The sequence below is a fragment of the Plodia interpunctella genome, chromosome 11 (assembly GCF_027563975.2).
Source record: "Plodia interpunctella isolate USDA-ARS_2022_Savannah chromosome 11, ilPloInte3.2, whole genome shotgun sequence".
NCBI classification, from domain to species: domain Eukaryota; kingdom Metazoa; phylum Arthropoda; class Insecta; order Lepidoptera; family Pyralidae; genus Plodia; species Plodia interpunctella.
This window is the reverse complement of record NC_071304.1, coordinates 4,705,936-4,728,774: the sequence shown is the minus strand read 5'-3', so window position 1 is coordinate 4,728,774 and position 22,839 is coordinate 4,705,936. Positions and strand designations below refer to the sequence as shown.

At 32.9% G+C, this 22,839-nt stretch overlaps 1 protein-coding gene across 1 annotated transcript; it reads right to left on the bottom strand.

The window, feature by feature from the left end:
* Positions 1-2,740: 2,740 nt before the first annotated feature.
* On the bottom strand, positions 2,741-22,824 carry LOC128673963 (uncharacterized). The gene is made up of 5 exons (XM_053752155.2): positions 22,544-22,824; positions 11,636-11,762; positions 7,811-8,119; positions 4,675-4,789; positions 2,741-4,147 (listed from the first exon to the last, which is right to left on the bottom strand). Exons 1-5 carry the CDS (start codon positions 22,596-22,598, stop codon positions 4,013-4,015), a joined length of 741 nt encoding a protein of 246 aa, XP_053608130.1. The 5' UTR covers positions 22,599-22,824; the 3' UTR covers positions 2,741-4,012.
* Positions 22,825-22,839: the final 15 nt, after the last annotated feature.

Below are 22,839 nucleotides of genomic sequence, written 5' to 3'. Positions count from 1 at the left end.
GATCAAATTCTGGTGTTACAACTGCTAGAATGTAAAGTAAGTAAAAAAATATTGGACCAAAACTTAAGCAAATACGAGTAAATATTCACATCTAAATTCGTTGTTATTATGATTTTTGAAATTTACCTTATAACTAACTCATACTACTAATTCTCGTAGCTTCGAACTCGTAGACATATCGCGTAGCAGTGCTTCATAGCAACATCTCGTAGAGGTTAATAGTTGCGATTAAGTTTTACTTTCACGACTTCCCTTCCTCTTATTTGTAAGGTAAAAATATGATAACGTATTCAAAAAAGTACATTCAAAATATGTTGCTTTTTTCATATTGTTAGTAATGAAATTGAGCCCAATCCACTTTAATTCTGCTCAACTAAGCTAAAATTAAAACAAATGTTTTAATCCCTTTCGAGTCGGAACTAATAAGACAGCCTTTGAGAAATCATGGAAATTTCCTTTCAACAATGCTTAAACTTATTTCATAGCTAAGTTCACAAAAGTGATGTCCAAACACCAATATATTTTATTATAAATTTATGATTTACTGTTCTGCAGTATTAATAAAACGTTTTTTTTTTTTAATGGTATAACGCATTTTTTATTGTACAAAGGGAACTTTAATATTTGATTATTTTTAGTAATCCAATAGGCATTTAATTTAATATAAAAAAAATAACGTGAAAATACTTACCTTACGAGAAAATACTTTCCCGATTGCAAAAGAATTAATGTGCTGGCAAAATACGTTTTCCTAGCTCTAGTAAGCGAGTCGGTGTCTTTTTCTGGAAACTAAACGGACAAATACACTTCCAAATAAAGCTTAATAAGTTCGTCAATACTGCAGCTCGGATAGGAAAAGCTACAGGGACTTTTAGTTTTTCGTACTGAATTGTAAAGAAACTTTCGAACAGCCTTGTCCGACTTTTGGGTTTGTGCTTTTTGTAAGTAACTTTAAATGTTGGTACCTTTGTTTTGGAACCCTTTGTTGAATGTTGATAGCTACCCAATTTTTATTTAACCTTTTACTTTTAGCTACCCGCCACTGGGTTCTCCTACGAAAAAAGTATAACTAAATAAATATTTACTTTCATGCCTAATGTTCACACTATCTCACTCATCCAAGCGTTTTCGCGGTCACTTCCTCAGCGAACAAGCGAAGAAGTCCCACTTTTTCTTTAATATCCTACTTTTACTTCTCCACTTTGCACGATGTGTTAGTGCACGTCACGACAACAAAAAAACAAAGATTTTAGCACTAAGCAATATGTATATAATAACTTATATCAAAGATGAAAGTTCACGTTAAACACAGCTTAGCACAGCTTGGTGATATGCTTTGTCAATATTATTGCACGCGGACATCTGTGACTAAACTTAAGCGATGTCTGGGTCTTACACTGACATTTATTTTTATTTTTATCCGCCACTGAGCAATAACATAATAAAATCAATTTGTTAAAATTGAATTGAGATATAAAATAAAACTAAATTTAAAATGTAAATAACCTTCGACTCAAATTTTGTTGGCACTATGTCATCTGCTAGAAAATAGCTAACGGTATCCAAACGTCTGAACGCACATTTCATAATAAATCATAGCTAAAAACACTCTTGATTAAATTATTTTTCGAATAAAAAAAAAAAACTAAATCAAAATCGGCCGTTTGGCTGCCACGATGCCACGGAGGGACATACAAATACACAGACACGTTAAACTTATAACTCCCTCTGTCGTCGGGAGTTAAAACTCCGCAACACCGTCGTTCTTTCATTAACTGTGTGCAATTTTAAAATGACTAGTAACATTCATCAAGATTACCTGAAAATAGGCGAGGTGCCGACTTGCGAATATTCCTCGTTAAGCGCTATCTAAATTACGCCCGATTAAGTAGATTAAGAGCCTATTAAGTGCTATCACTTGGTTGAATTGACTTTTTGTCGCGTAACCACGTCTTTAAACTTACCGTAATGTTTTCAGCCACTTATTTACTTTATTAGGCTTACTTTACACTGGCTTGTTTTAAATAACAAGCTTTTTCTCTTTGACTATTTTATTTATTTGTGTTTCGGTTGATTTTTTAAAATGAATGTTTTATTTATCTATCTTAACTCCGATTTATTCCATTATTTTTGAAATAACTAGCGAACTTCAGTGTCAAAAAGTTTCATTTTAGGTACTAAAAACAAAGAGGTTGGATTGAACATGTAGTGTTAGTGGTTTCCATTTATGTAGGTACAGTGTGTTAAATGATACATTTTGCAAGGAAATGCGATAATTTTAAGGAACATAAACACTAGTCGTAAATACATGTTTCTTTATTTATAAGAAATCTCTAAAAGACTAGGTCTTTATAATTCAATAGTAGCTAAATTATGGATACGGATTGACTAATTAATATCATCATTATAATAATAACAATTCCAACTTTCTATATATTTACATTATTTACAAATAATATTATAATGAAATTGTAGTAAAATCTCTCGCCCGTATTTTCATAAATTTGAAATGGCGGTTATTATTGATTATCATGTCTATTGTATTGCAGGACATGTTACCGCTCATTTCATTCATTCCTTTTGATTAAGAACATTGTGTTTATTGGTGGAGTGAGTTGCCGCTCATAAAAAATCTATTTTGCTAGAAAGGTACATAATACATACATAATAATCTTTAGATATTACATAACTCCACAGATTTTTAACTGGATTTCAGTTCTATTTTTATTATTATTAGTACTTTTTTCTTATTTTGGTGAGCAATTTAATACATTCAAAATAAGTCAACATCCCTATTGATGATGATTTATCAAGATTACATTTTTATTAGAAATAAAAATGTATGATTTAATTTATAGTTATGATAATGATATGTAAATGTTTATAAATTTTAGAATTTAATTTAAAGTCTATTTCAATGATAAATTTTAGTATCAATATTACATATTTAAATTGAAAGTAGGCAAAATTAACATTCGAGCAATTTATATTTAGGGTGTAATTCTACAAGCAATCGATATAAAAACAAAAGGGTAAAAATATCAAGAAATGGCAACAATACAAAACCCTACATAATTCATCTTTTAAAAATCTCATTTCCTAATCTATCACAATAATGAGCTTTCGGGACTAACCATCCAAATACAAACTAGAAAAATAACAATTGTACGTGATTATATATTAATTTTAAACACCCCAACTTTGCAATGTTTTTGTTGTCTTACCAGTACCAGTCAATTTACAAAATTTTAGGATAACATTGGGCTATTTAATTAACGCATGACAACGGGAATCGTGGTCGTTTAGTGCTTTAGACGACTTAACAAGGTTGAACAAAGGAAAGAACCTCTTTTATAAATGATAAAACATAAATTCTATGATGATTCCATAACATTATTTAGATATGATGTTAAAGTAACAAATTAAACATCTTTTAACAGATAAAACTAACCCAGCCTTAACAAACACGAGACATACAGATAATTTACACTAAATATTCTTTTATTTACAAAGACTTAATCATTTTACTCACTTTCTCATAGTTCGACTACCATTTCATATTGTTGCTCTTAATAAATCAGAATTATTTTGCGAAATTAATGCAAATATGTAAAAAATACATGTTTTAAGTTCAATTTCCCATGCAATTAAAGCAAGTATGGAAGTCAAACCAATTTATAATAGTAACAAGACTAGATTTTACATTTATTTCAGAAATGTATTGGCATCTCATTGAGAGTCCACTATACAGACTGATTTAAATCATGCACAATAATTAAAATTATTTATAAGAAATACGTTGATCAACAACGAGTAATATTGCACTTTTACAGAAAATTTTCATCACTAGCAACCCACACATATAAAAAACGAATACAAGAATATCTACAATAGGTACATACGTCTTCTAAGCATTGAACAAAACAGATGCAACCGTCCAAGTTCATTATTTACACTTCACTGCCACACTAGCCTTCTATTTTTAAATTAATTTATAATTCAAATGAGTCTTTTACGTTGGTACCAAGAAGTTTGCACCAAATAGGTTTGCTAATATTGTAACACTGATTAATATTAAAGTTACGCTGTTGTGCGATCCTTTACCGCCCAATGCACATTCTTGATCTCGATATTCATGGCAAAAGTTCTGAAAAAAAAATACAATGTAATTTCTACATAAGAATCGGGCTATATATAGGTACAAATAGTATTAAATTCAATCAGAGACAATATTAATAATAGTTGACTAATGTAACTGCTTCTCGAATAATTGAAACGTATTTCAGTACGTAATTTGAATTATTCATCTTTAAATGGGAATAAAAGATGGTTTTTGCTTGTATTGGAATACAATAATGGCCTTAATGATGATATTAATGTGTCTCTGTTATGTTTGAAACGAAGAGATAATTAATAGCTCCATTTTAAATAAATGGGATTTTCAAATGAGAAATTAAATGAAATAAGAACAACTAAGTAAACAGGCGGAGAGAGATGATACCTAAAACTAAAATCAAACACACAGTATAACACACACACAGTATAAGTTCATCTCTTGCGGGTTAGACCAAGCAGAGAGTTCCGAAAGGCCACATTGAGCTAGATTGATGTTCTGAAATAGTGACAGGTCCAGCGAATCCCAAACCAGCGTTAAAGCAAAAAATAAAAACTTACCTTTATGATGTTAGAAGCCATTTTCTTGAGGAACTCACTGGTGAAGAGAGCGGCCTCGTCTCCACACGATCTCTGCACGGTCTGCTCCGAACACGTCAGGTACTCTTGGAACGAACTGAAATAGGCAACACTCCATCAAATACGATTATGATTGACCGAAGTGAGCGAGGCGAGCGAGGTCTTCAAATCAACTTGAGGCAAAATACATTTTTTGTATGTATGTATGTATGTATCGCGGCGAACAACTAGTATATATAAAAAGAAGTCCTGTGTATGAACACAATAAACTCAAAAACTACCGGCCTGATTTTTGTACGGTCTCCACTAATACATAGTGTGATTCCTGAGCAAGGTGTAGGTGTATAATTTATTATGGTTTTGCCTGAGCAACAGGCCAGGACAGGCCGGGAATATTAGTACATATCGTACCAAACCCCATTGGCCACGTGTATCATGTCTTTATAAAACCGTGGGGACATCAAATATTCTGATGATGATTATTATTATTGAGCTATAAATATATAATAGAACTAGTTTCAATATCAATATTTTGATGTGGATTATATTCTCAAAAGTCGAATCATTAGCTTTATTAACAAACAAGGGAATGCTACCAACTTGAACACCAAAGCAAAATATTTTCAAAATGTCGCACGAGAAAAAATTAAGTAACTATTACTATACACTACCCACAAACGAGTATTGCATTAAAACGCCAACAATGATTTAACAACAACTTTAAAATAAATTTCGCGCGTTTCAGGTTGTAGTTTCAGTTTTTCCACTGGATATGACATTGTTTTTGTTCATATTTCCATTGTGTCAGCGCATGGCCAGCGATGTATGAATCCTGCGATAGTGCTGAAATATTTTTAAACTAGAAAAACACACAGACTAACTTTTTTGCTATGTAAATGTAATCTGGAATACATTTCTGTGAGTGAAAACTGCAACCTTTATTTGACTACAGTTTAGTATTTTTAGTCACGTCACGTCAACTATTCTAAGTACACAAGCGTGATTCCATTAGTTCTTACTTTAACTGACATTTAAAATTGTCAAAAATAGAGAGCGCTCCTAATTGCTACGATGATAACATGCAGTAATAACGGATTTCTGATTATTTTTTTACTGGATTTATGAAGACCAATAAGGTACCGTATTTTCTATATCTGGTCTTTTGTTTATTTTATCAGCTTCTCAATAGAAATAATTTATCGATTGTTATTTTTAGAGTTGGGTTAAAGTTCTGTTTGTACTTGCTGACGGATAAATTTAATTAATTTCCTCACAAAATCTATTTCATTCTAAATCAGATCTTCTTAATTTCCAAATATAAATTAAAGCTTAAAATTAAAAAAAACGGGTCAAGTACGAAATCGGTGCGCGTTCTGAAGGTTACGTAAAACTAGTTTTTAATGTAAAAACTAAACTACTATGTGTCTAGACAAACAGATAAACTGGTATCAAAGTGATCCTATAAGAGCTCTGTTTTACATTCTAGGTACGGAACCCTAAAATCATCATCAAGTAATATTCTCCAAACAATTTCTACTCGATTAGAATTTTTTTCATCTCATTATAATTATCAAAATTCTATAAAGAAGGTATGAAATTGTCAAAAATTACAAATTCTTTCTATAGAACACTAATGATGGCAATGACACATTAAAAAATCTTAAGTACATCTCTAAATCCAATAAATTGCTTCTGAATCCTAAACAGAGCTTAGTCGGGAAAAATCTAAGCTTTTCACACAGAGAAAAAATTAACGCCGATGTCTACTGCCGGACTATCGTCCGGAATTCGGATAATACCCGGATATTTATGTAAAATCCGATTAACGGAAGACGAATTATTTGTACTAATTGTATATATAACATAATAGCCTATAATACTATTCAATTTAAATCTCCGGATATTAGAAGTTTTAGATAGGCTTTAATTTTGATGCGATTCTCTAAAAATAAATTTTATGGCATAATGGATTTCTTATTTATGTTTATTTATGATGCATAGGATTAAAAAAGTCGATATAAATTAAGTTGTATATTTCTATTTTTTTTCTAATATCCTAAATCACAAAGGATTCGGATGATGTTAGTTCCATCAATTACAGAAGAATCTTTTGTTTTGGACAGTAAAGTATAAAGACGCATACTTCGTTCGCTATTTTTAATTGATAGCATTTTTTTAATCATAAATGTTTTATTTTTAATCTATTACTATAATTTAAATATTTTACAATAGAATTACATATAAATGCCAAATATAAAACCATAACGTCAAAAAGATTTATTCGCCTATTTGTGCGCACAAAAAAATAATAGGTTCTAGGTAAATGGATATTTAATTTATATAAATGATGTATATATTTTAGAACAGAAATCTAAAATGTATCTGAACAAAAACATGAAACTAATTAATAGAGAACCAAGTAAACCGACAAAGGATAGATTTTCTAGGAAATCCACTAATCAAAGGAGTAATTAGTGCAAGAGGGGCCTTCTGTTGAATAAGTTGAATATTTTATTAACGGCCTATTCAATATTCAGGGCCCAGCGACCTATCGAGTATACTCTCTGTAGCTCTTGATAACTTCCTTCGATGACAGTTTAATTTGGTATCAAACCCAGTGACGTCATCTTCAGTCTTCTAGAAATATGTTTTATTATCACCTTTTGAATTTAGTTTTTGATTGATTTTTATTTTCTGGTAAATAAAAATCTATAAGAATTAGAGAAGTTATATTGTGAAATACCACTTTACTTGATGTGAGACAAAAGAAGCTCAAACGTTTTTTGGTGTTTTGAAATTCGAGCAATTTTGTGTTGTAGTGTTTCCGCTATAAAATAGCCGTATGAAAGCTTGGGACCATTGTTTCTCAGGAGCCGATTAAATTAGATTTTTTTATACTATCAAGCAGGCAAATGCGCAAGTCATAAGTGGTCACCTGCAACGCATGCAACCAGGGGTATCACTCAAGCTTTTCCTACTTTGTCAAGAAGGTTTTGTCACACTACCCTGTAATTACACTGCCTCTTACACCCTTCAAACCGGAACACAACAATGCAAGCACTGCTGTTTGGCAGCTCTCGTCTATATTTTTTAGTGCCCATGCAGAATCGAGACTTACCAGCAGACAGTCTTCAAGTGATCTTCTGGGCTGTCATTCCTGCCAGTGCTGTACTGTTCAGTTTTGTGCGGCTCACTCAGCGTGGTCAGCGTGACCTCATACTTCTTGCTGCACCTCTCATACTCCGGACGGACTGTCTTGACGCAGCTGGCGTGCCGCAGGTACTCGTCCTGGTAAGAGCCGCGGGTGCACAGCTCCTGGACTACTCCAGTTATGCCAGAGTATATCCTCCTGAACACCACCTGCTCGTGCTTCTCCATGCAAACCTGGGTGTAGTTCTCTATGCAACGGATGCCTGAACGGAGTTCTCTGTAACAATTGAATGATTATATTTTATATAACAATATAATATATAGTGTCGAAGCTCTGTATGACATTCTAATCGAGTAGAAATTCTTTGGAGAATATTACTTGATGATTTTTTTAGGGTTCCGTACCTCGAAGGTAAAGCAGAGCTATTATAGGATCACTTTGATACCAGTTTGTCACATAGTAGTTTAGTTTTTGCCCCTTTTTCAGGTCAAAATGGAGCGATTAATAAATGTAATTTTTTGTGTGGAGATAATTATATGAGTGAAGGCTACACTTTACTAGTAACAGCTAGTTTAATCCTTAACTCCTTACATATTATAACCCCTGTCTCGTCTGTCTGTATGAACGCAATAATCTCAAAAGTGCAGTTGCAGTGCAGTTGGCACGGATTTTCATGCGGTTTTCACCTGTTGTGTTGTGATTCGTGATAAAGATTTAGGTTTATAATTTGATACGGTTTAACCCAGTGTAAGTGTAAATAACCTACAACTATTGGATGTCTACAAGATAATGCTCTTGTCATGTCTGATCGGGTCGGTTGTGTTACAATACTAAATACCTAGCTGCCGTCGACAGGCCAATGTCTAATATATCAAGTCAAATTACCGCTCCCTATTATTCAAAGTTCTACTAATCGTACATATACATCCTTCATTTATGAAATAGCCGCTCAACCAGCCTTCCCTCGGGTAAAAGATAATAAATTATAAATCTAAACCTTCCTCAAGTATCACACTATCTACTTGTGAAAACCGCATGAAAATCCGTGCTTCTAATTTTATCGCGAATAGATTTTGAAGAACTTTATTTATATTTATTTATTTATTTGACTTCCCTAGTAATTTAAAGAAGTATAAATTCTGACTACTGTAACATAGTTCTTGTATGTATATGTTACGGCTTGAACTCGAAGTGCGGCTACATCTAGGTTTAGCCGGCTAGATCTAGGTGCAGCTGGTCTTCGTGGGTTACACCTATTTGATATATCGTGATACGACTTCAATAATTATTTAACACAAGTGCTAACACTAAAGATTTGGAAACAAATTTAGGCCTAAAAGGCTTTTATTTCTTCTTTGCTAGGTTTAGGTTCATCAGCGAAGTCAAATCATCAAAAGTTACCCGGACATCTAGTTTCAAATTGGTATTTACCGCAAACAAGAGCCCAAATTGAGATGAGCTAACTGCGTTCAAAACTCTCGCTGACAAGTCAGTGAAAGTTTGTTGAGTTCAACATCCGAAAACTTAGCCCTTTATAAGAGGAATGTCTAAAGGCCATTCGGCCATACAGAAAGAGAAAACGTTATTCTACCCTTAAATATTATCCGGTCATAATTATATTTTAGTATGATATTAACATTATAAAAAGCTAAGTTTATAAGTTTAGTTTTTTTCAAAATCATCATAACACACAAAGTATAGTATTCTTGAGTTTCTTATGTGTTTAGCTCGGCGGAATATCTCACGCAGCCACGCTCGCTATTCCGATCCTATACTTCATCATAGAAATACACAATCAAAATTGTTCGAACATACGAATTACTGAGAATGCAGAGACTGTTTTCGAATTTTTTTACCTTTTTTTTTTCGATTGCACTTGATTGGACTCTTGATTAGTCTGCCTGACGTCACTGTAGTAAATATGAATTCTTCTACCGTCACTTAGTAGATACTATTAGTACATTTACTGAAGCAGATAATTTGAAGTCACGTTGCATGCCATCAATCATTTGTAGACAGGAAAAATCATACGGCGTAGTAGTACCTACCTACAATCTGATAACGATTTTAAATTGTTTAGAAAACATGCATATGCGAACAATAATATTTACTTAATTAATTTATCACTACATAGTATAAAACAAATTCGCTTCCTGCTGTCCGTCCCTATGTATACTTAGATCTTTAAAACAACGCAACGGATTTAGATCTTGATTTTTTTTAATAGATAGCATGATTCCTGAAGGAAATTTCGGTGTATAATTTTTATAGTAACTACATATATAATACCGCTAGTATACAATAAATTTCATTATCACCAATAAGTTTAAGAACGAGGTTCTTGTCGGTAATTACATTTAATATATAATTATTTCAACTTAAACCTATCCCAAAACTTACAATATCAATTAGCATAAACACAATTTAAAGTACTTTGATATTGAATTAATGTCTTTCATATAAGCGTTTCCCCGGTTCCTTCCTCGCCATACAGCGAGCCCGCAATTCGTAGTTATCAAGTCAGCAGATTTATTTTCTACACTGTAGGTACTATACACTTCAAATCTATAGATAAAATACATGGCCTAAATGAGCAAATCTCAAAATTTATTAGTAGGTACATAGTACTTATACTATTTTATTAAAAAAGCAACGAAGGATTGGATTGGAATTTATATGACAAACAAACAGTTAAAAAGATACAAAAACACTAGAATGCTCTTCAGCAACAAAGCGGTTCTCAATGAATTGGATCTTGAACTCTCGACGTCTTATTAGAGACAAATGAATTTAAACTTTTAATTGAGATTGATAGACGGAGAATTTGCTAGGTACCACAAGTACAATCGACGATACATCAACCTACCAAAAAATATTGCAAACTCGTTTTTATCACCATCGCAAGACTAATCGCGGGTAATTTGACGTGCGGTGAATTGTACTTCATGATTTTAATAATTGTTTTTATTTTATTAAACACAACGATGTTGTCGGGCGACAGGTGTGGTGTATAAAGTATCTACTTAAGAATTAAGTGGCAAGATCCACCCGAGACATAGGGACATAGTTTTTTAGAGAGAGAGGCACATTGCAAGTGAAATAAAGGCAAGTATAAAACAATGGCGTGCGCCATTGTGATGCATTCACTGCATGCATGTGGTTAGTGAAAAATAATTTACTAGTCTTTGATAAGCGCTATTAACGTCGACTTGAAAATAAAATATTTTCCAGTGAATGAATTAACAAAAGATTACGAATATAAAGTAAGGTCGAATACGGACAAATGAAAATAATAATATGCACCTACTAAACACAGAATTTAGAATACTCAATAAAATACTAATACCTATATTCTTCTTTCACAGCACAGGCACGACACATACCGAATATATCCTAACCTTTAGATCTAATTAGATTTTACGATCCTTCGAAAATGTTTATAACATATCAGCTTATGTACAGTCTAGAGCACATCAACCTACTCAAATTCATTGCAAACTCGCCGCTATTACCGCGCCATAGTGGTTCATGCAAGGAAACTTGATGTTCTGTTGACTGTAACACTTTTTGATATACAAATTTTTATATTTCCAAAATCAGCTCAAAACTTAAGAGATACGAACAGATAAAATTTACTTTATTCGTTATGTGAATCTTTTAAATACTTTACGGTTCAGGATAAAATCACTTACCATCTTATTAACCCTTTGACCCAGGAGATAATAAGACAGAGTATAGTTTGCGTTCATTGCTACCCTTTAGCTATTAAACTAAAAGAAAATTAAAACTTACATGCAATTCTTATCAAGCTCTTCCCGTGTGAGTGCGAATGAGATATCAGGTGAGCTGAGGACCGGCAGGGCCATGGAGCACTTCTGCAGCATGTCCTCCTCGTGGTTGCAGTGCTCCTTGATTGCATCTGTAAGACAAACAAATGAAAGTTTAAAAAAAAGAAATTAAAAATTTAAGAAACTTTCGACTAAAGTTTTGTCATCCTCTCGTCATCCGCTAGAAAAGAGCTGCAGTTTCCAATGGACACATATTTGGCAAACACAGCTAACTAAGAACACTCTCGATTAAATTTTCATTCAAATAAAAATATCAAAATCCTTTCACAGGTTCACCTGATATCTACAAATATACAGTTAAATTACACGTTAAACTTAAAACTCCCCTCTTACTGTCGTCGGGGGTTAAAAATACTTTTCATGTATCATCAAATAGCTCAAACAGAGCCGTTTATTGATTTGGATGATCTTACGAACTCCGACTAAATAACTTGCATACATCTATGGGTAGCATTGTGTACTCTATTAGTTGGGTACATTCATGCTATAAAAAAACTTAAAATATTTATATTTTTTTAGACTAAAAGAAATAATTTAGATCCCAAGAGATAATGTTATTATATTAATTTTTGAAGAAGGTTTTTCACCGGCTAACATTTTATTCATGAAAGTACATAACTCAAGACCCTAAATATACTGAAGAGGCTCTTCAACAATTCCCTTTGCTTGAAAAAGTTACAGATTAAATCCAAACAACTTCATTAATTTTAACGATAGCGCTCAAATTAACCTTCCCCTACTTGAATGGTGGCCACTTCTAAAATGGGTGCAAAGAAATATTTGACTTCGTAACTTTAATTAATTATTTATGACTCTATGAAAGTATTAAAATACTGGCAGTTTTTATTTTCTTTATTCCGTTTATTGCTGTTACACCAAGTAGGTGTAGAAAATAAACTTGAATTCATGTTACAAGATACAACGTCAAATGTGATAAAAAGAAAAATAAGTTGCGATAAACTTGTGAAAGTCTCTCTCTCAGAGCGTCGGAGCCCAGGGTCCACTATCCCACTTTTTCTTCACTTCGCACGGCCGCCGTCGCCATCCCTAGTTGTCAGACCATTGGTACGCATACTTGTACAAGTATATATGGGTAGGTAAGGTAGATATAAAGTATATAAAACAGAACAAATAAACAAAAAACTGAGCAGACAAAAATAAAAATAAGTGATGATTGACAAGATAACCAGGAAAAAAATAAAAATATTGTTGGTTTGGTTTATTACAAGCAAGTAATTGAAGTTCTCGCAAGTGAGATGATCAAAAGCTAGATCTATTATATTGTGTACTAAAATATTTCTTTTTTTATTCTTCTCTTATGTAAGTACAGAATACAGAAAAAGTATCTAATATAGCTGCTTATCTATGCTAATATTATAAAAAGAAAATATTTGTATTTTTGTTTGTAAGAATGAACTACTAGGCCGTAGGAGTAACGTAGGCTACTTTTTAATTTTTCTTTTACCCTAGCATCTGGGGCGGAAACCTAGTCATTAATAAAATCTTAAATAATGTTTAAGGACCAATAACTGTTTGTCAATTAGTCACGTACAATAGAACGTAACAAACAGTACCTAATGAGTGTGCATTGTTTAATTGAAAATAGTCTGCGAGACAATTTATTTTTCTCTGTCATGAAGGCTCTTCTTTTCCTAAGAGTCTGAAGTTTCCAATAATCTGAAGGGGCATTTAACCTACTTTGAAAAACTACAAAGTTTAGTGCGTGTGGCAAACGTGATCCTATTACTAATACAAATGAGTGTTGTCCCTTTGCATACCATTCCCAGATATATCTAGGAATCTTCTCTATAAACCATTCCAGCGTAAGAGATAATTATTGTATATAAATGCCATCTATCTATACATATAACACGGATATTTGGCCTAGAGTTACATATAGTATTAAGGATTGTTGAATAGGCCCGTAATATACGAGTAAAAATAATAACCTTTGTTAGTAATAGAAACTACTTTTACATGTACAAAACTTGGTTATTGCTAGCAAACTTTGAATTGTGAAAGGAATATAATATAATCGAAGTTTCCAACATGTTTGAATAAATATTGCAAACATTTTAAGATATTGTGACTTCACAATTTCTGTATTTATAAACTAATAATAATAAATCCCAAGAACACAATAGGTGTATAAAGATAATGTGACTAGTTTGTCACAATAATAATGGAATACGAATGGTCAATAATTATTTATTACCTCATAATCTTCATCAAAGCTTCATGATTTTCGAGTTCATAATCAGACTGTATTATTACATATTCGTGTTATCTATTCAGTCAAAAGTTAAAAGGACAGCTTTATCAAAACAACAGCTCATAAATATCAGATCATAAAGTTATATTCCATTATACTATCACCATTTTTACAAGCCAAGATCAATTAACATAATTGTGTTTATAATTCAGCTCATCAACCATCTGATTAGTTTTATTTTTCTGTAGATACGAAGACTCAACGCGCATGGCCGTGCGCCGCCGGGTAGGTACGTCGTCATACGCCATCGTTGCTTGCACGCACGCGCGATCAGCTGTTTGCATGCGAACGGAAAAATTCTTATTACTTACACGATGTTTATCCAACATCCTTATCTCACATTGATATAACTATTGTTAGGGTCATTTGGCATGTAAAAATGTCACGATTTTTATTATATAACATTGCTCAAAGGTGGCGCAAAGTTACTGGAGAGTTTTTGGTAGAATGAGGGAAATCTCATATGCTCGGAATTATTTTCAAGTTAAATGATTTGGATTGGAATGTGTTATTATAGTACATATTCAGCAGAGCAGTGGGACACCACAGACTAATAAAAAACATATTCTGCAAAACAGTCAGTTCTTTGCCAATTTCTCGACTCATATATAAGAAAATAATTCAGAGTAATGTATTGTCGTTTTATGTTAATTAACTATTGCTATCGATATCTTGGCAATGGCCTCGCACGTATGACGTCCACGTCGTGTGTGTCCCGTCAAACAGGTAGTTATTTTTAACAGTGCCGTTCTAAGAACCATGCATTCCGATGGTGTGGTGGGGAGCCGAGCCCACCACGCCGCCCATCCTGATTGGCCAGTTCACATCGTACGATGTTTTTGCGTGTATGAGTGCTGTATGAATATGTACAATATTCACACACTCGCGCTCAATCGGCGCATAATCAAGTACCAATTTACTGAGCGCGGAGAGAGCCGCCAATTGACTGATTAGATTGCTCCGATGCCATAGTAAGACTACTGCCTTGACACAATGACGCTACCAGTTGTTTTGATTAGTCATTAACCCAGCTGTACACTGTTATTGTTTACATCGTCACGTGACCAGACCAGAAAAAAAACTGATGACGTCTACGAACCCATAAACAATACGATCAAGAAGTACAAACAACGAGCGTTGTTTCAAGTGGGCTGGGTATCACCTTGAATATAGATCCTTTCTCTGAATTGCTACGCTGAGACGTAATTATTAAATTATTCATTAAGTACAGTTTCACTTAACTACACAATCAAGAAACAAGGTCTAGTTTACGTATAACATTGAAGGTAAAGTGAATCATTTAGCATTTATTTATAATACGATATGATAGATTCTCTGAAAACCTGTACGGTACATACAATTCAAGTATCAATGACAAGTAATTATCACATTCATTAATACTGTAAGGTATTAATGATAAATGGTATGATTAAAACTAATAATAAATTGATGATGATAATGATAATCTGGAAAAACTAAACTGTCTATCAAAAAGTAATAAACATTTTCTTTCATCTTACGAATAGGGATTTAAGATAGGTATCGATCGATATTATCCTTCCTCGTGAAATGTAACACCGCTGTGCAGAGCAGAGGTCCGTTAACAAGTCAAACGAACCCTGATTAGATTTCCTTGACTCTAATGAGCCTCAGGCTTAGGATAATGAAACAAAGACGGAATCATTTCTCAGCCTAGAAAAGGAGAATTATAAGAGAAAAAAAGAAATGCTTTATTCGGCAAACAAAATTAAGTTACAGTTTTTCATTTGTTATATACATGTACAAACTATGCCGAAAAGGATCCCATCTCAGCTTTGTGCCATCACTGATGGAAGCCACAGCGCTGATTTTCACCTACATAAGAACAAGTACCTATAATAAAAAAAAACATAAAAAAGTTGACATAGCATAAAAAATCAAATTGATAAAAGATTATGTATGGATGATAGGTAGGTATATAATATTAGTATCTGGACAATTCGTATTCTAAATTTTGTGTGGTATGGTATATGTGGGTAAGTATTTAAATATGCAGAAAAATAAAACGTGACTAGAAACATACCTACTTTGGGAACTTGTTACAAAAAAATTAATTACGTACTTGATTATAAATTTTCCGCTATAAACGAACTGATAAATCTTCAATTTGCACGGATGTTTTTTTTTTCTAAAAGTACTTAGGTACCTATTTAAATATATACTCTTCCAGTAGGTACCTACTCTTTCATCAACATCGATTGTTTTACATTACCATGTTGAGAACGCTTCGGCCCCTATGGCATAACTCTACGAAACACTAATTAGTTATTTTTATTGTATTTATTTATTTGAACAAATGCCCGAAGTTCAGTTAGTATTGCCAAGTTTTGACCGCGGTTCCACTTCTGATTACTTAGTTGAAATTAATCCTTTGCAGTTGTGAATTTACCTACATTTTTATCCACTGATTGATCATAGATCTTATGAAATTAAAAAAAAGCCACTCTGAAAAATTAAGCCCACACCTAATATGTGTTTCAATTACAAAAGAATATTAGGTTATTTTCAAAATCTACGCTTGTATAACAAGCGTAAATAGCTACCTACCTATATCACGTATCTGTTTGTAGATAATACAATAAAAGACAATAAAGGGAATATTCGGTTCAACTTTTTCGGTGATTACATAAAACCAGTTGTGAACGGACCGCTTGCCAGTTGCCTCTTTATTATTCAGCGAGCTCTCAACTCCACTTCCATTAACTCCGTTTATGATCCTATGAGAATGTTCTAGTATTTTCTACAGTGTGAGGAATTTTATACAAATGATCCAGCAAAATTGTGAGAGTCTATTTTTCCATTACGAAATGAAACCTTAATACATTTACCAAAAACTATTTCGTAAAACTACAATAGTGGGCTGTATCATTTTCGATAATAATGGATTCTTTTATTGTAGCTAGTTTTTTTAGCGTGATATCTGTATTTTTAGTCTTTAATAAATATGCATAGAAATTGTTAAAGGCATATTTAAAATATTTGACCTAAGTTGGAGTTGTTTGTCACGTACACCAGTATAGCACGATTGGAGCCAATTTCTCAGGGCATATCTGATGTTTATCATCCAATGATCACGAACTGCAAGTCAACAGAAACTTATTAAATGTACACATAATTTATAAGCTACTATTAGTATATTTATCCTATCCAAAATAACACAAGTATTTCAGTGAAAAGCAATCGTATTTATATTTTTTCAATTCTATGAAATAACGTTCTCCATCATTTTCAAGTACCCTAACCGTACCAACCAATTCTATTGTGCAATGCATTGTTATCATTATGAGATATAGATTTCTAAATGTTATCATTTTATTTGCAGTTTTTATCAAATCCACGAATAGCAATCGCGTAGACGACCTTATTGCTATCAAGATATAGACGATGGATCATCCCGTACCTATCATTTCCCTACGGAAATCTTCCTATACTACACTTTAAGTTTTAACAACGAAGATTATTTAATTCCTAATTAATTACTTAGCTTTCCTACATGCACGTATTAGGTCTTATCCCCCGACGCCAGATCTCAGAGTCAATTAAAACTTGTCTGCGTTGAAAAACTTTACGCGCTAAGTTTAATGAAAGAGTTTACGGTTCACACACATAAAATCTGAACTCCAACTGTGCACCAAATGCAGAAGATTTACGGTCAAAAAGGCACGATGTGTTTCGAGGATGATCATTATAGAAAAAAATGGGCGGAATATCGGTCGTAAGTCCATGGAAGTGTCTCTGAGGAATCGGGAGAGGAAAATCCGAGATACACAAAGCTGAGAACGATCGCGAAGCAAATCGGCCATTTCACTGATGTTCCGCCGTCCCACTCGGTCATTTGTCATCGCACTCAGATGGGATAACTTTTTGCACGGCCCGCTGACTTCGCCCTAACTTTTGTAAGGAAATCGTGGCTTATTATCGCGCCACTAATGCGTTCTTTACTGCCGCCGCTAATCATCCCATTTGTGCATCACTCCGCGTCAAATTGGCGCAATCTCATTCCGGAACATCAGTATTTGTGTTATGTGCAGCACAGGAACAGTTATTGCCTATATCAGTAGTCGTTTCAGTCGATTGATGCAAAGTGCAGTTTCCACGAACATTTAGTTAGGTTCTATTTTTTTTTAAGATTACAAGATTTGTTCATCCACGCACTTATGCTATGTCTGCTGGAAGTATTTTTATGTGGCCATGTCACATCATCAGCTGAACTTCAATCAGTGTTCAGTTGGTGATAGTGAAAGTATCAGAAAATCTGCAGTGCCAACATTATTGTCTAGATAATTTTTAGTTTTTTACAATTAAGTTGTTTTTATAGTGCATTCTTATAATTTTTGTCCGTATTGGTAGCCGTACAATACCCGAATTAAACAAACTATGTTTAACTGTAAACTGTGTGCACAAATCATGCTAAATTTGTGTACTAATTAAAAGTACACGGACTAATATCCCTGTTTATTTAATTTTCTACTTAATTTCCATTCTACGTAATCTGTGTATTGTCTCTATAGGTTATTCTGTCTACCTCAGTCAATCTTAAACTTGCTGACAATATGAACTAAATCAGAGTTTCCGGGTTCTATTACTTAATATTGCACAGTTGCTTTGACATTTGGTTTGCAGTCCAAATTATATTACCTATAATGACATGTACAGCGTTCTACTGATATATTTTGAATCCACATATCGTGCTCCAATAATATTATCGTGAAATAAATAAAAGATTTAAATTGGCATTTCACCGAATACGTTTACATATTTATCTGTTTTATTTGTTTATAGGTTACATACAAAGCTGGGAATATTTAAGCGGGCCTTCTGCGGGTAATAAATATGGATAAAACAATTTCATCTGACTGGAATCGCACCCCAAACTATGCGGCTTACCTCATAAATCCCGATTAGCCCTCGGCTGAAAGAATGAATCAATAGATTATCCGATATCATACTTGTTTGTTATATACAAATACCCGCAAATTTAGCTTTATTTCATTAAGGATTTATTATCAGTATATAATTCATTGATGAGTTAAATGTCCTTTAAAAGTGTTTATCGTAAAGGATATCTGTGAGAGTCGTAGTAAATAACGATCTTGAAAAAGTAGGAAAATGAATTTTTATTAAGTAAATTCAGTCATGGACAAGCTCATGTCAATTTACAATGCATAAAACTCTACGGAAATAGCGGCGAATTTTATATGATTTTGCATAGTGCCCGTTAACCGCATGTAGGTACCTACCTACCTAATTATTTTGGAATTGTTTTATAACAATTCCAAAATAATTAGGTAATTAATTACTCCTAGACGATTGCAGAATCGAGTTCGATGGACTTATTTAAATATACAATAAAAAGATGGCCTTTTTTAAAATCGAAACTTGAAATTCGAGACCTAATACTCAATTTAACCATTAGATCGAACCAGGTTCACTCAATTGGCGTATTACGTTACATAAATTACTTGTATATAATCTCATTCCTTCAACTCAATATACTTATCGATATAGTATATAAGCAAATATTAAAACAATATTATTGTTTGCAATTTGAAAAGGAGTGAACTCGTGGGATATTTGCTGGTTGCAATTCACTGTCTAGCTTCTCGGAAGCCTTACTTAGGTACTAAATTAACGTTTTACTAAAAGCTGTGTTAGAAGTGTCGTTATTTCAATATTTTGCAATTTCAATTTGTTCGATGTGAATAGATTATAAGTAATTATTGTTAGATTAACGCCAAGTTTGTAAAATATCATTTCTATAAAAAAATAAAAAAGGCATGTAGGTAATGCAAATACTACTACTAATAAACTAATAAATTTGATTTTTTGGTTTTGTTCTTAGCAGAAGTCGTACCGAAATGATATACATTTGCTGTAGCTTTATGCAATATTTTATTTAACATTAAGAAGCTAGTAGTTTGTAATTTTTTTACATTTTTAATTGGATGTGTCGTATTATCTTTTGTAGTGTGATTTTGATATTAGGAACGTAACCATTCAAATGCAGTTCCAACTTTATCATTTCCACTCGTAGTTATATGTATTATTTGTTTAAATTAGACAAAGAAACGAGTAAATATTACTCAACTTTTAAGTTTGTCTGGTGCATGTCCTAAAACCTACCTGTATCATTGACAAATAACGTACAATAACGAAATTGATAACAACGCACGTAGTTCAATTATATAATATAAAATGGCAAATATAAAATTTAAAATAAAATGGCACCGAAAATTAACACTGTATGAGTGGGTTGCACCAATCAACTTTGTCATTAACTTTAACCTGCGCAGAAAAAGCAAATTGTGCCATGTTGTCCAGGCGTCAGCGGAGCGCAGGTTAAGGTCAAAGTTGACTGGTGCAACTCACACATTTTTCCTGCGACAAGATTTAATTACATGATTGAGATGACAAAATTTAATTGCGAACATTTGATATTTCTTATAACATCTTACATATTTGTTTTTAAATAGAATATGCAATAAATTCCATTCTATTGACCTTGCCACAAGGATGTGATCAAGTTTTTTTTTAATTTCGCATACAATGTCTTGAAAACGAGATTATAGACAGATTATTATGTTGAAGGTGTTATTAAAAACAGGTTAATGAATAGGTCTTATATTTATCAGTGAGCATCTGTATTAATATTGTAGAACCATACGTAAATGGAATTTCAAGGCTATGGTCTCAAAACAACAATTTTTAAAAATATACGACGTTAGAAGGTTTTTAATCGCTTAGTTTTGATATGGAAAAGGAAATGGTCTTGTAATGAGAATTAGCGATAAACTGAGCCTCAAAAATAGATCGCCGCAGAAAAAAGGTTTTATTTTTAAGTAGCTATAACATGTCCCACTCACTGCTGGGCAAAAGCCTCCCCTCTCTCTTTCCACGTGTCCCTTTCTTTGGCATTCTCCATCCGATGTCTGTCGAATGCCCTAAGCTCATCCGACTATCTAGTCGGTCCTAGGCCTACCTCGCTTTCTGTACCCGTCAGGAATCAAGGTTGTAAGAAAAAATCTACACCAATAAAATAAAAACTACAAAAAACAGACAATCGATAGTCTTTATTTTCACGCCAGCTTTAGGTTGAGTCTAAAGAATGCAACTAGTGGACAATTCATGCATTATTTTTAGTAGGTACTTACACAGACATTATAACAAACATTTTTTTTATTTTATTCATTTTTGTCTACTACTAACTACATTTTTATCAATGTTCCAATGCAGTTTAGAGTTCAGAATACCTATTACAGTACTACAACTGCATCGTATCTGCAACAAGTAGTAGTTACTTTTGTGGCTCAATTGATTTTCTGCCATAGATTCCTTTGAGACCAATATGAAACCGTTTCAAAATGGTTGCATTCGTTAGTTGCAGTTTCATTCATGTGTCACCTACAGAATTGTAAAACACAAGTGAAACAATATCCCCTTATCTGTACGCCTATCAATAGCTATATAATCGGTAGGTATTAGGTAGGTACAATGCAGATACATCTTAGGTACCAGCTTGCATTGTTGCTGATCCGTAAACTTTCATCGATCCATATCGCATCGCGTATACTTGATGGATCATTTTATTCCGACTTTTCAGATACAAATTTAATACAATCTGTAATTTTTCTTCTTCTTATTTAAGATCTATTCTTTTCGGTGGAGTATACGCCACGCCTCTCTAAATCTGTAATTTTTAATATCTTTATTTCCAACCTTGTCTAATGTCATAACAACGCGTATTAAAATTAATCACCTTGCATCGTCTTGTTTACACCGTATTATAGGATGTCAGAGAGGGCACGACGAATGCGTGGGCGGTTGGATCAGTGCCCGAAACTGCCGAAGCACCAACCCCAATATAAATAAGCCAAAAAGACTGATAGGAAAAATCTTTGACTGTTGAAAAAATATATTGTCTGGATACCTATTCATTAAATTCAACTACTACTGTAGCTCTACATAACGATAAAAAATATTAAAAGAAACAGGATTTTTAATCATTTTTTTGTTTATCGATTTTTCCTAGTTTATCTTTTAGTCTTTATTTCAAACTTTTATTTTAACCACGAGATAAAATAGAGGAATGTTTGAAAAGACAGTTTAAAATATTAATGTTTTTTGGTAGAAGACACGTATAAAGGTGTGCTTTGATTTTGTGTTTATTTATCATCACGATATAGCCGTAAATAAAATGTTATGGATATTCATTACTTTGTTTGATTTATAAGTTCAATAGCTCTAGGAAACGACTCAAGTTCGCTCAAGATCGTGACGTATTTGTTTAAGAAGTGCAGATATATTTTTAGATGTCCAATTCGTATTCAATGCACTAAAGTTAACGCTTTTAGAATAGGTACCTACAACCATATGTATTAGTTTGAAATTAAGGAATTAACTTTATGGAAAAAAGCAAAAAAACAATAAGCAGGAATTACATTCATAAAATTTGTATGTGTAATTTGTTAGTGTAACGTAAAATACTTTAATAGCAAGAATATTTTAAATCGTGCTTTAATAAATAATGGTGTATAAACTTACCAACAAAGTTTAATATTATTAACACAATAAATCCACAAACAGCCAATTTACACATTATGATTCCACTTAGCACTTTCTGTGGACTGTCTATACTATCGCGGTTTTAGTATAATGCACCGATTGTCATTACTTTCTTGAAATATCTTTAATATTCCATACAGATTAATATTATAACAAAAAATGCGGGACTCCGTTCAAAATGTTCAATTAAATTTCGTAGTCAATCACGTAAACTTTTTGCACATTCAACAACAACCCCCTCTCAAGGTTTACTAAGAACTGATTAAAAAGGAATG